The 14,806-nt window shown below is 40.7% G+C and overlaps 1 protein-coding gene across 3 annotated transcripts in view; it reads left to right on the top strand.

Moving 5' to 3' along the window:
- Positions 1-14,806, top strand: part of LOC122794000 (ras-associating and dilute domain-containing protein-like) — an 867,060-nt gene that overhangs the window by 460,729 nt on the left and 391,525 nt on the right. For all 3 annotated transcript variants that reach the window (XM_044062093.1, XM_044062094.1, XM_044062095.1), the window contains one exon: positions 132-304. In XM_044062093.1, the coding sequence (XP_043918028.1) occupies positions 132-304 (173 nt within the window). The remainder of the gene's footprint in view (positions 1-131; positions 305-14,806) is intronic.

Below are 14,806 nucleotides of genomic sequence, written 5' to 3'. Positions count from 1 at the left end.
TAAAACAAAATCTTTTGTTTAGGGTAAAGGCATTTCTTCATGTCTGACATAACATTAAAATGTACATCGAAAGTAAAATAAGTGTACAGACTGACTATTTTGTGACATACCATATTATTTCTTTGCTACAGGCTCTGGCGGAGGATTTTACCAGTGGTCAAAAGGGGTGCAGATCCGTGCCAACCTTGATTTACTCTTAGACTGGATCCAGGGTATTGAATTAGGGGATCTCGCAGCTGAGTTTTTTCAGAAACTGTCAGCAGCTGTCAACCTCCTTGCAACACCTAAGGAAAATCTCCTTCAGGTATCAGTTTTATGTGCTGCCTTTGCATTCATGCAGCAGGATTTTATTTTTCAGTATCTTTCTTTGCTAGTGTGTAATGATTCTTTTCTCAAAGCAGGTGTTTTGTTGCAGAGGAAAATAAAATTACTATGAATGAAAGAAGTACGTATTTTCCCTTTAATTTGTATTAATTCTGTTAAAGTTAGCAGATTATTTTTGATTTAAAATCAGATTTATTTCTGGTTACTTACAAGAACTATTTAGCACAAAATTGTTTGTATTTTCTTGAGCCATTGGGAAAATAAATCATTATTACTTTCAGATTAATGTAACATTTCAGTATCTTGTACCAGTGATAAATTCTGGATTCCTTGTTATTTTATTTTTGCAGCAGCTTGAAACACACTTCTCTTGGGTTGGTAGGCAAACGTAAGTTTTAAAATGAACAGAGATTCCCTGATCATTTATATATTTTGGCTAAATTTGGGTCTTTGGTTTTATGCTGCTAAACAGTCTGTCTGGGGCTTAAGATTTTTTACAGTGTTCTTAAGTCCCTTAGTCCATGTTTTTGTAAGGGTTTAAACAGAAACTTCTTTATGAGTGCCTCTTCCATTATACATGTATTGCTACTGCACCATGGCTATGTAAAATTTCCCAGAGTAGGTGCTACAGGTGGATATATGTATTTCTTGAGCTCTTCACTGTTATGGGGGTGGGTTTGGAGTACTCAAGGAAATCTCAGATTGCAACCCATTTAACACCACCTGCACATATGGCAGCTATCTCACTGCTATCCTGCTGGTGACTGGATCTGTGCCAACATTGCTACTCTGCCTATTAATGATCATAAATCCCTGTCAGTTTACCCCAGAAGCATTTGACGTCCCCACTCAACTTCTCCAGTCCACAGTCTTTCAGCTTTGTGCCTTTGCCACTCCCTTACCTCCAGAAGCAGTCCATGTACACCACTGGCTCAGCTCCCTAGTGTTATTGGCTAGGATTGTATACTACTATTACGTATGTAACACCATCCCATTGTATCTAAAATAGGTCATGAAACTTTTCACCTTCAATCCATTACTAAACCAGCACCAAAACCACACATGGTTAAGCACATGCTCCTCACATGGGTATCTCCATTTTTCTTTGTCAGCTCACACCCCTTTAGTAGGGAACAGAGGTTATAAAACAAAACACTAAACCTTTCTTCCACTCCTCTTCATTTGCCTTCATATATTAATCCCCGCTTAACATTTCATTTTCTTTTTTTATCCATCTCCTTGAAATGTTCTCCACCACTCTCTTATAACCAGGTTCTTTGTCAGTAAGTACGTTCGTATTCTTCCACTGCTGAAATGTGCTGCCTCAGTTACATCTGTCACTCAGGTCATCAGAACATCTTGGCCTCATATCTCAATGGCCCTATACAGGTAGCTCCAATACTATGGAATGAATTGCTCTTGACCACACCTGCCTCTAAATTCAACGGAATTGAACTTGTCACTCTTACAACGATACTAAGTGTTCCTTGAGAATGTGAAATTTGACTAACATATAAAATAACCAGCTAAAACAAAAAAGCATGTCAAGTTAGGCCCACTTTATAAAGTTACACAGTTCCTCACTGACACTTCCTGAAAAGTATAGCTTCATCCTACCTTTTTCCAACTGTTCTCTATGCTGTCCCTATATTCTTTAACATATAAAGCACCCATCTCCCAAGAGATGATCGATTATACTCCAGAGCAGCAAGGTTAACAGCTAAGTTACTTTAAAAATGTCACCATAGTCTGGCCCTTAAGCAGCACTGATGGGCAGAGGTCACACATGCACTAAGTTTGAAAAATCTAGTAACTATATGTAACTTCACTTACAAACTGTACTGACAAAGGATTTCTGCAAACATCAGTGATAACACCAGTACTATAGACTGTGTAACTCTGACAATAAAGACAACCCTGGAACATGTAACAATTGTTGGAGTGTATAGACCACCAAAATCAAGTGCTACCGACTTAGAGGAATTCATACATTTACTGCATGAAACACAAGAGGAAGGAATAATATTAGCTGGGGACTTTAATCTATGAGAGACAGACTGGAATAATATTGATTCAACAGCATTAGTAAGGAAATTATTCCCAGTGTATGTTTAGGAACAATTGCTTCAAATTGTAAAAAACCTACCAGGGAACGGAACATAATAGGCATTGTTTGTGTTCCTAAAGAAATTACTATTACTTCAAGTCAAGTTTTACCACCATTGATGTGCAGTGATCATGGGGTTATAAAGGTTAATTTGTTACTAGATAATTCTGCCAAACTGAAATCTAAACCAATGCACAGAAGGTTAATTACAGATTACAGGGAAGCAAAACAGTCACTATGTAAAACTAACTGGAGTGATGTGTTCAGTGGAAAAACTGCAGATGGAATATGAAAAATTTTGAAAGAGAAATTGTTTGAGTGCAAAAAATAAAAAAAAAATGTTTAACATCAGGATGTAGACATACAATGTCAGGGGGATATATTTCTATAAGAATAAGATACCCAATCAAGGTGAGAGACAAAAAATATAAAAAAATGGAAGAGAGGTCAAACTACAACTTAGAAAACTGCAGCAAAGAAGCTGGCCAAAAAAAATTAACCATAGTGTGAGACAAGATAAAGAACAAATTGAAGAAAATTTATATAAAGATATTTTGGATAATAGGAAACCTTTATATATATATAAAATGTGGAAAGAGTAAAGACATACAAATTGAAAAATGTGTGTAGATTTTGAAATTTATTCTCAAACACAACAAATTATAGATATATTTATAAAATGCTATGCAAAACAGTTTGGCCCCACAAAGTGGGCGATAAGTCATCCTAGTGACATCCAGGTAACCTCAGATACTGGAATCAAATAAGATTATATTGAAAAAGAACTGCGTAAATGGGATCCAAACAAAGCACAGGGAGGAGACAGAATTAGTAATAATGACCTGAGAGCACTTCAGTAAGTACTATTATATGTATTATTTACTAGGTCATATAAATATGGGAAGATTCCTCAACACTGGAGACATGTGCTTATTAAACCTGTCTTTAAGGGAAAGGGGAGTAGGACAAACCCAGAGTCATATAGACCCTTAAGTCCACTTTCATGTTCTGGAAACGGTAACGGAGAAGGTAATATTGTGTATGTTATTGTCAGAACTGGACAGGTTGGGACATGAAACCATATATCAGCATGCATATGTTGATAATAGATCTATTACCACTTGTAACATGATGTTCTATAACAATATAATAACAGCTATGAGTGAAAAATTGTGCTGTGATGTAATCTATATAAATTTCACTTCAGCATTTGACAGGGTCATACACAAAACACTGATCAATAAATTAGAACTAGGTATCAATGTGCTCTTGATAAGATGGATCGCTGCACGGCTTAAATGTAAGACATGGCAAGTATCATGCAGCAACTAGACAGGTGAAATTCTTGGTTGCAGTCAGGGTGTTCCACAGGGCTCAGTCCTAGTCCATTACTTGTTTAGATTGTACCTTTCAGGCCTTACTTCTTCATCTGAGGTGTTCTACAGTCTATATGCAGACAACCTGAAATTGGGTAAAGTGCTTACATGTGTTACAGATAAGGCATGTCTGCAAAAGAACTTGGCTAAATTGACCATTTGGGCACAGGAAAATAACATGTTGATAAACACATCAAAAACTAAGCATATAAGGGTTGGGAGACAAAAATTGAAATGTGAATATTTAATACAGCACACAGTGATTGAAGCTGTAGATTAATTTAAGGACCTGATATGGGTTTAGAGTTTTTCTTAGCATATCAACCAATTGGTTAATGATAACTATAGAGCTATAGGTTGTATAAAAAGATTTATAAAGTTTAGGAAGTCAAACATAATGAAGTCATTGTTTGTTAGTTATATTAGACCCAAACCTGAGTATGGAATAACAGTACGGAAAACTTATAGGAAAACAATCATTATTAAACTGGAAAGACTACAGTGGAAATGTACCAAGGGCATCCATAGATGTGAACATTTAAGTTATTATGAAAGACTAAAGTCTCTTACAGATGCCTAAGAGGAGATCGTATTAAGGAATATTGGGCATTTAGAGACAACTACCTCTGGGAATGTTTGGGGTTATCAAAATGTGGTAGAGAATCATCAGACACCCTGTGTAGAAGATTCTATACGTATGAGAAGTGTACTAATTGGTTCTATGAGAGAGCAGCTGATGCATGCAACAGATTACCAAATTACATGAAAGCAAGCACTAGTTTAGATACTTTTAAGAACAGTGTGGACATTTATTATGGGAACAAGTATTTTGGTATATTGGCAGTCTAGAAGGGCATTAATGCCTGTGCTTGAACTATTTGTGTGTGTGTGTGTGTGTGTGTGTGTGTGTGTGTGTGTGTGTGTGTGTGTGTGTGTGTGTGTGTGTGTGTGTAGGTGTGTGTGTATGTAGGTGTGTGTGTATGTATGTGCTTGTATGCGTGTGTGTGTATGTATGTGTGTGTGTGTGTGTGTATTCATATATTTGTGTATGTTTGCATGTATGTAGGTGTGTGTGTGCATGTATGTATGTAGGTGTATGTGCGTGTATGCATATGTGTGTGTGTGTATGTGTGTGTGTATTCATGCATTTGTGTATATATGCATGTATGTAGGTGTGTGTGTGTATGTATATAGGTGTATGTGCATGTATGCATGTGTGTGTGTGTGTGTGTGTGTGTGTGTATTCATGTATTTGTGTATATATGCATGTATGTAGGTGTGTGTGTGTGTGTGTGTGTATGTAGGTATATGTGCATGCATGCATATGTGTGTGTGTGTGTGTGTGTGTGTGTGTGGGGGGGTATTCATATATTTGTGTATGTATGCATGTATGTAGGTATGTATGTAGCATCTAAAGCAAATAATATTGCAGGTGACTCTCTGTATTCCTCCTATTTTGCCAAGAGTGGAACTCCATCCTGATATGTCTTAAAAAGATTAATAAAATCAAAGCCATCAGGATACAAGTGAAGCAATACTTGACAAACTCATGTCACTGCACATGCTCCACACTTTGTTAAACTTATGTTTAAATCCCCACACTACAGAATACCTAACAGTAATCTGCTTAATCACAATAGTGACCTTTTTTCTTTCAGATCACTGCAAAAGCCGCACATTATTAATCTCCTCCCTTGCATCCCCCAGTCCCCTCCATCTTTCCTGATTTGCTGCTTAATGATCTCTTAACTACAAGATTACTTTTTACTGCTTCCTGCTATAAGTCACTGTCTTCCTCTAACTTTACCTGTGTAGTCCACCCGCACTTTACTGCTTGGCTTTTTATTTTGCATTTTCATTCATCTTAATAACACATCTTCTTTCATCCATCCTATGTGCCACCTCTTCTTCATCCATTATTGTTATCCTATTCCCCACCACATTTACTCTTTTTCCTCATCCCTCGTTTACCCTGCATTGCCTCTTCACATTACTTGTCTTGTATCTTAAGGCTGTCCAATCTTTCTTTCTTTCTTTCTTTCTTTCTTTCTTTCTTTCTTTCTTTCTTTCTTTCTTTCTCTATATCCTCCTCTTATCCTATATCTCTACAGTTCTCACTTTCTGCAACATAATGGGTATTATTTTCTTCTTATGCTAAACTCCAAAGCTAACAGCACCTATTGCATACTGTGCCTAAATCCTTATAGCATATGCTTAATGGTATGCAGTCAGTGCTGATTGCAGACTCGCTCTGTGAATAACGACCATCTAACAAGGTCAGTTAGGGGACACAGACATAACATGTCTAGGTTTGTAAAGGCCCTAAAGCCATTAACCTAGTAACTTATGAACCTATGACAGGCTTTGTAACTCTATAAAATCTATGCCAAAAGTATTTGTCCTGCATCTTCTGTGCTTATCATTGTATTTATATAACCTTTTGGTACATTGTTCTATGACATGTTTAATGGCTTTAAGTTTCTGTCTTTTATAAATGATATCTGTTCTCTTTGCTTATTTTCTAATTTGTTGCATGCTGTTTCTGATGTAGCTTATCCCCCTGGCATCCACTGAAAAGCTGTTTTTATCCCAGTCAGATTTTCCTGGTAATAAATGTAAAATAAAATAAACATCAGCAATCCATTGAGCTGTTCCTGTACAGACACACTGCTGAGTCGCACTTGTGCCGAATATCGAGTTAGCTTTATTAGTTTACGGATGAAGATTTAGGAATTCCACCTCATTGCTCTAATGTTATATTGCTGGCTTAGTGTACCATGCTAGCTGTCCACTATTATGTTCCTTTACAGCAGCCATCCTGTCCATCTCCTGGGTATGATCACATCAACCTGCACTAACCTTGTGGCATGGAATAGCATGCCACTGCCACACTCTAGGCCTACCGTCAACAATCCTAACCTATTAAATCATATGAATTCTATTTTTTTATGTTGGTCTATTTTCATTCATATATTTTCTATTACCTGCTTTATTCTATTTATGGTCACACAGATGGTTAAGTAGCCTGAAATGCATAAGGCTTAAATCTACTTTTCAGTGCTACATTGCTCCATCAGTGGATGCTCATGGGCATAATCACACATGCGCACAGACACACACACACACACACACACACACACACACACACACACACACACACACACACACACACACACACACACACACACACGCACAAGCACATACACAAAACACACACGCACGCATGCACGCACGTACGCATGCACACACACATGCACACACACACACAGACACACACACACACACACACACACACACACACACACACACACACACACACACACACACACACACACACACACACACACACACACACACACAAACACACACACGCTAGATGTACATGATTATTCACTAGTGTATGTTTTATTCTTCATAAAAGTTAATTGCCTTTATGAGTAGCCTTTATTCAGTGGAGTAATACAATGCTGAACTGGTATGTGTGTTGCCATAAGGTATATTCAACAAATTATATGATAAGAGGGTTTTAAGCTTACAAATTAAGCTACTATTAAGAAGGATCTGTTATTTTTTGGCTATGTTAATTCTCATTACTTTACAGAATCTGTTGAACTTTTGAAGAATAATGGAGGCTGAGGTGTAAATGTAGGCCTTAGTGTGATAAATCTCTGCTTCTGGTTCTGCTGATTATTTATATAGCTTTAGTAATGCAGTAGTAGAATTCTGTATTCTCATTTCACTATTCAGGAGCTGTATTTTCATTTAGGAAGATGTGCGTGTAATAACAAGGTGATGCAGCTGATAATGCTGCTGCCTTATGGGACTTCGTTCTTCCGTTTGGTTCTTGGCTAGGGTACCTTCTGTGCAGTGTCTCCATCTCTTCCCTTTGTCTTTATGGGGTTGTGGCAGGCTCCACTGATGTCCTTCAAGGATGCATCTGCAGTCCTTACAAATGGGTTGTCCTGTCGTCAGGCAGCCCTTCGGTCGGCCGGATTCCAAAGTCTGGGTCTGGCTTCGGCTGGTGTCGCACTTCACCCGACGTCATTGCTGCAGTTACTCGGGTATAAAGGCATCAGCCGATGCCATTTTCCTCAGTCTTTCTTGCCGCGTGGCGCCCGAAGCAGAAGCTGTTCGCAAGTGCCGGTCGGTCAGAACCAGAGATTACTACTACCGAATACTTCTACTACTACCGAAGACTTCTAAAAAGCTAAGTACCCCGTTGGGGACTCTTTCTTGCCTCAGCCGATGTCAGAAAAAGTGAATAATTGTTTAACTTGTGGGAAACAAATACCTCATAAAGATTTCCACTCTTACTGCTTACCTTGTTTATGCCCAGACCACGACGTAGCAGCTTGTCTAGCCTGTGCTTCTTTTAACCGACGGACGCTTAGACGTCGGTCGGAATTTGCTGAGCAGTTTTTTCGGCTCTGATTTTGCTTATATTATGCTGTCAGATCCTCCGACTTCACAAATATCCAAAAAACGCAAGGAAAAGGACCGACACTCGCGGTCCGCGGTTTCGGCCGAAACCGCGGTTAAGACAACCGTGAGTGTCTCGGTTTCGGCTGAAACCGAGCAAGCGGTTCTTCCTTCAGCCAAAAGCTTACCTCCTACCGAGGCCTCTTCCAACCTGGTGGAATCGGCTTCTGAAATCCAACCTGCAGTTGTGGTTTCTCAGGAATTATCTGACACTATTCCCTTGGATATTTCAACCCCTGCACGTGGAGCTGCTAGGCCTCCTGCAGCCATGTCCATTAAGGCCTTTGCCAGGGCTAAAGCAGCTAAAGCTACTAAATCTGTGCCTGTTTAGACCCCCTCTCACAGGCCTAGCTCCAGTTCCCAAATGCTTAGTTTAGCAGAGGATCTCTTTTCTTTAATCCGGGGATCCCAACCTCTCCCAGACAGGGCCTCTCACCCACCTCCAGAGAAGAGGCCTAGAGCAGAGCCCCCTGAGCCAGTTTCCACAGATGCTTCCTCTGATGATTCAGATAATACAGACCCTCCAGAGGCTCCTTTTTCCCCTTATGAAGACTCTGATGCTGAAGAGTCCATCCCTTCTGCCTCTCCACCTGAGGAATTTTCCTTTGGGGAAACCTTGCATGCTATGAGGGAACAATTTCAGTGGCAGGGCCAAGATTTTTCAGACTCCAGAAAAGGCTTAGAACCTTTTGCATTTACCACAACATAGGCCTTTAGCTATACCTCCAGTTCTGTCTGTTGTAGATGATGCATTTAATGATGCTTGTACTGCTCCTGATTCATTACCTCCGGCCCCTGCTAAGCCCGATAGGTTCTACAGGGTCCCGGACACTCATCACCATTTATACAAGGCTCCTTTTGCAGATCCCGAGACTATCTCCCAGGGGCCCAAGGCTGTAGCATCTACCTCTGCCAAGACTCCCCTACCCTCTGAAAGGGAATCCAGGTCCTTAGAGAGATGGGGTAAAAAAGTTTACACTTCTGCTACTCTGTCAGCTAGGGCCTTGAACTGTCAATTTCATATGATCCAGTATCAAGAATTTATGCTAGACCAGTTAACCACAAACTGTCCTCTGATGAACCTTTAGACAAGAAATATGTTCAGGAAATGGTACATAACATTCAGCAAGTTAGTAACCATTCTTTAAAATGCGGCTATGATGCACTGGAGGCTTCCTTTAGATCAGCCATGACTGGCACAGTTATCAGAAGGCATGCATGGTTAAAAGAGCAGGCCTTACCGGACCATGTCAAATCAAAACTATTAGATGCTCCCATGGATAAGATCAATTTGTTTGGTTCTCCTGCACAACAGGTGCTGAAGAAGATGGAAGAGAAGGCAAAATCTGTCCAAACGGTGAAAGATTTCTTACAGGTCCAACCGCCAAGGTGTAGCAGGAATTGGCCCTCCAAGAATTGGTCCTTTCCAGACTCCTCCAAAGCACAGAGAGGCAGGAATAGGCATTCAAGAGGCAGAAGCCAATCCAGAGGTGCCTACAGGGGACGCCAGTGGCAGGGTAACAACCAGCGAGGCACAGACACAGCCACCACCACTAATACAGGACAATCACAGTTACTTGGCTTTGGCACCGCCTACCAGGGAACAACTAGAAGCACCCTTAGGCGGAAAGCTAGCTTTATTTACAAAGAACTGGCATTACATCACAAGAGACAAGTGGATTTTGCAGACAATAGACCAAGGTTACAGGTTTCACTTCCATACTCTACCAGGAAAGAGAGGAATGCCAAACCTACCTCCAAATAAAAAGGCAGAAGCTCTACAACAAGTAAATCAATTATTAAAGATGAGAGCTGTGGAAAAGGTACCACATATGGAGCAAGGAAAGGGCTTTTACTCCAGACTCTTCCTAGTACCAAGGAAAGAAGGCAAATGGAGACCTATTCTCGATCTGTCCGCTTTAAACACATTCCTCATTGTTCCAAAATTCAAAATGCTGACCCTACAGCAGCTTCTTCCCATGCTGGGCAAGGAGTCTTGGCTGGTAACTCTAGATCTCAAGGAGGCATACCTGCACGTCCCCATACGACCAAATTGCAGAAGATACCTCAGATTTCTTGCAGGATCAGAGCATTATCAATTCTCAGCATTGCCCTTTGGCTTATCTACTGCCCAGAGTGTTCACGAAATGCCTGGCATCAGTAATCGCTCATTGCAGGCTTCAGGGGATCCAAATCTACCCTTACTTGGACGACTGCCTAATACAAGCGGACAACAAAAACAAGCTAGCAGAAGACTTGAAAAGAGTCATTTACCTTCTACAAGCCCTGGGATACACAGTCAATATAAAAAAGTCAAGGTTGATACCATCCCAAAAGATAACCTTTTTGGGTGTGGAGCTGGACACATCCAAACAAATGTCATTCCTAACAGTAGAAAAACAGGAGCAACTCCCTCTCTACTTCTTGGCATTAACAAAACAAAACCATCTAACAGCAAGAAAAATCCTACAAGCATTGGGCTTCATGGCATCCTGCATAATATTGGTACCACATGCCAGACTGCATATGAGAAAACTACAGTGGTACCTAAGGAATTTATGGTCTCAGCACAAGCACAGCCTGGAAACTCAAATTCCAATAATTCCATGCCTGAAGCAAGAATTCCAATGGTGGGCTCAGACCTGTCAATCAAATGAAGGATTGCCCTTCCACAGCACTTAACCAAGCCAAACCATCACAACGGACGCCTCAGACCTCGGTTGGGGGGCCCACATGATGAACAAATGCATACAGGGTTTATGGACTCAAGAGCAGCTGCACCTACACATAAACCTAAAGGAAATGCTGGCAGTAAAACTGGCAATTCAGACTTTCAAACCATTTCTTCGACAAGGCCAATTGATGATAAGGACAGACAACACCACAGTTATGTGGTACATCAACAAGCAGGGAGGCACACATTCGTACCCTCTATGCCGGATGGCCCTGGACCTCTGGAATGTGGCCCTGAGTTACAATATTCAGTTACAAGCAATCTTTGTACCAGGGAAAGAAAACATCCTAGCAGACATATTAAGCAGGACTACCACGGATGCCCACGAATGGATGCTGCATCCGGACATCTTCAAAACCATTACAAGAAAATGGGGTCTCCCAGAAATAGACTTATTTGCATCCCCACTCAATCACCAGTTAAAGAAATTCTGCACCAGGACGTACCACCCACTGGCATGGAAGGTGGACTCCCTATCCTTCAGCTGGAAAAATCTGTCAGCATATGCATTCCCACCACTTCCTTTGATGCACAAGGTGCTATTGAAGATCAAAGAGGAACGTCCAAGGATCATTCTGATAGCTCCAGACTGGCCAAGACAACATTGGTACCCATTACTGAGGAGCATGTCTCAGGAACAGATATGGCCCTTACCCCTAGTTCCCTTGTTGTTAACTCAGAACAATTACAACACCCTGCATCCAAACCTGCAAACTCTGCAGCTGACTGCCTGGAACATTGCATAAGACAAATTAACCCAAATTTATCCCAAAGGGTTAAGGACATTATCTTAGAAGCTCGCAGACCTTCAACAAGAAAAACCTATTCAGCAAAATGGAAAAGATATCTCCTTTGGAGTACTGCTAAAGGGGAAGATGTGTCACTGGTAAACATAGCCATTGACACTACCTCCTTTCGAACCAGCAGCAACAGCAGAATTGCAATACTTATCATGGAAAACTGCTTTCCTGCTGGCAATCACTTCAGCAAGAAGGGTTTCTGAACTACAGGCATTAATGGCAGTACAACCCTTTCTGATCTTCCATCAAGATAGAGTGTCCATGAGAACAAATCCTACTTTTATGCCTAAGGTGGTCTCCAGGGTATCTTTAAATCAGGCTATCCACCTACCTACATTCTTCCCCAATCCACAGAACAGGGGAGAAAGACTGTTGCATACCTTGGATGTACACAGACAATTACGCTACTACCTGGACAGGACCAAGAGCAATAGAAAACTGACCAGCTACTGGTAGCATATGCAGCAGGAATGGAAGGAAAGCAATTACAAAACAGACAATATCTAAGTGGATAGGAAATTGCATTAGATTTTGTTACTCCTACCATGGAAAGAAAACTCCAGAAAACATCAGGCCTCACTCTACAAGAGCTACAGCCACTACCACAGCTTTTCTACGAGGAGTGGCTACCAAAGACATTTTAGAGGCTGCTACTTGGAGCTCTGTGCATACATTTGCCAAGCATTATAATTTACCTTTATACTCTAGATCCCGAGCAGGTTTTGCCACTGCTGTTTTGCAAGGGATCTTAACTACACCATAATTCTATCTTTCCTCCTCCCCAGTTTGGCTATGGTATTCTACCCATTTGTAAGGACTGCAGATGCATCCTTGAAGGACATAGTACAGTTTTGTACCTACCATAAATGTAGATGTCCGATAGGAATGCATCTGCAGTCAGGATTACCCACCCTCCTTCACCTCTGTGGTACTCCTAGGGTATTTGCCCCTCTTATAGCTAGCTGGGAGAATCTATTATGGTGTATTTGTTTGTATATATGTACATACATGCTTATTTTTGTTTGCTTTCTAATATTTTGAACCATTGGCATTTATCAAAATTTAGCCTTCCTAGAGGGCACCTGGCATCTGGGGCAAGAAACACTGAGGAAAATGGTGTCGGCTGATGCCTTTATACCCGAGTAACTGCAGCAATGACGTCGGGTGAAGTGCGACACCAGCCGAAGCCAGACCCAGACTTTGGAATCCGGCTGACCGAAGGGCTGCCTGACGACAGGACAACCCATTTGTAAGGACTGCAGATGCATTCCTATCGGACATCTACATTTATGGTAGGTACAAAACTGTACTTTTTCTCACACATTTCAAAAGCATCTTATTCAGAAGTAAGTTATTTTCCTTGCAACTCTGCAGTGATGGTACAAACTCCAGTTTCCACGTGAACCTGAATGGGAATAAGCTAGTATTTGGTGAATGAACACATGAGTAAATAAATTAATGAAAGGGCTTTACACAAATACTGTTTATATGATATAAATGCAGTTTATAACTAAGCTAATTATTCACATGGGATATAATTCATATTTATGACAGGAGATTTGCACTACTGCAAAAAAACGTAAAGGTGGTCCGTAACCACAAACCATAAATATGACACCCACATCGTAGTATGCCAACCACAGATATCAAGATGGCTAGCATCAATGGAGTTTGAATCATGCTAATTCCAACCAGTGGTAAAGTAATTGCAAGAAAGTACCCACAAGTCTTTTTCAATAACTAGTTTACAAAGTACAACCTAGCTTCAAGAACATACGGGGATATGCACAGACAGACTGGACTGCAAATATGCCACTTTTAGAGCAGAGCAGAGTCTTTGTCCAGCACCACCTGTCTCATTGTTCTCTCTGTGAACCAATGCCTTTCCATGCCGCTTTATCTACGGTAACTGCCTTTCACCCAAAGTATTACTTTCACATACCCAAACGAGCACGTGCGCACACACACACACACACACACACACACACACACACACACACACACACACACACACACACACACACACACACACACACACACACTTGCCAGGGAAGGCCACCAGAATTCTCTAATTCCCCACAGCCGTCTTCCTGGTTTGGTATTGCTGGATATCACCTTGGATTAGAGCCAGAGACACCCTAGTTATAAGTTGCTCTAAATTGAACCAAATATAAAATACACCATTTAATATTTCTTAGAATGTTACAGGTCTAGCAGTCTAATAGGTGGTATGTGATAAACAGCTTGCTAACCAACAGTGTAAAAATGATTACTCTCTTCTCAGATAAACAACAGTTTATAAATCAACTTCAGAAAGAAAGTAGTGTAAATATAGATTATATATAAGCTGGCACACACACAGCAATAAAGTAAAAGGCAATAAAAGTAGACAGGATGCATACAGAAAATCTTAAACTGCAGATATCTAAGTTGCATGCATAGAGCTCACTTCAGAAAAGCCATCTCTATTATAAGTTAATAATTAGTACTCACATATGTTAGTACAACAAACAAAACAATATGTATATCACCTCTTGTGTAGCATAATGTACACAACTGTTGTTGTTGTGTCTTTCAGCTTTTCCCGGTTAGGGGTCGCCACAGCGGAACTCCGCTCCGCTAATGATTGGCAGTAGATTTTTACGTGCCGAGTTGCTAGCCTTGATGCACAATCTTCAATGAAGGTACACCCATTCACGCATGTCTCCAGACAAAAGACGCTTTAGATGAGAATAGAACGGGACAACGTCTTACTGTGAGGCAACAGCACTACTGCACCACCACCGCAGTGTGTACACAACTGTATGCAGTGTATTTTCCCATTCCACTGGTAGTCAACACCTGACATCCCTTTTCTGACATTTGAGGAGAACACAGTAGTAAATTCAGTTGTGACTAGTCAAGAGTCACAGTGTACTTGCTAATATACATCCCAGTCCATTTTCTTCCCTCTAAATCCACCCTAGTATCTTAATGATAATTTAGT

This window comes from Protopterus annectens, chromosome 2.part1, assembly GCF_019279795.1.
Source record: "Protopterus annectens isolate FY-2018-M chromosome 2.part1, PAN1.0, whole genome shotgun sequence".
NCBI classification, from domain to species: Eukaryota; Metazoa; Chordata; order Ceratodontiformes; family Protopteridae; genus Protopterus; species Protopterus annectens.
The sequence above is the reverse complement of the archived record's forward strand: the minus strand, read 5'-3'. Positions and strand labels throughout refer to the sequence as shown.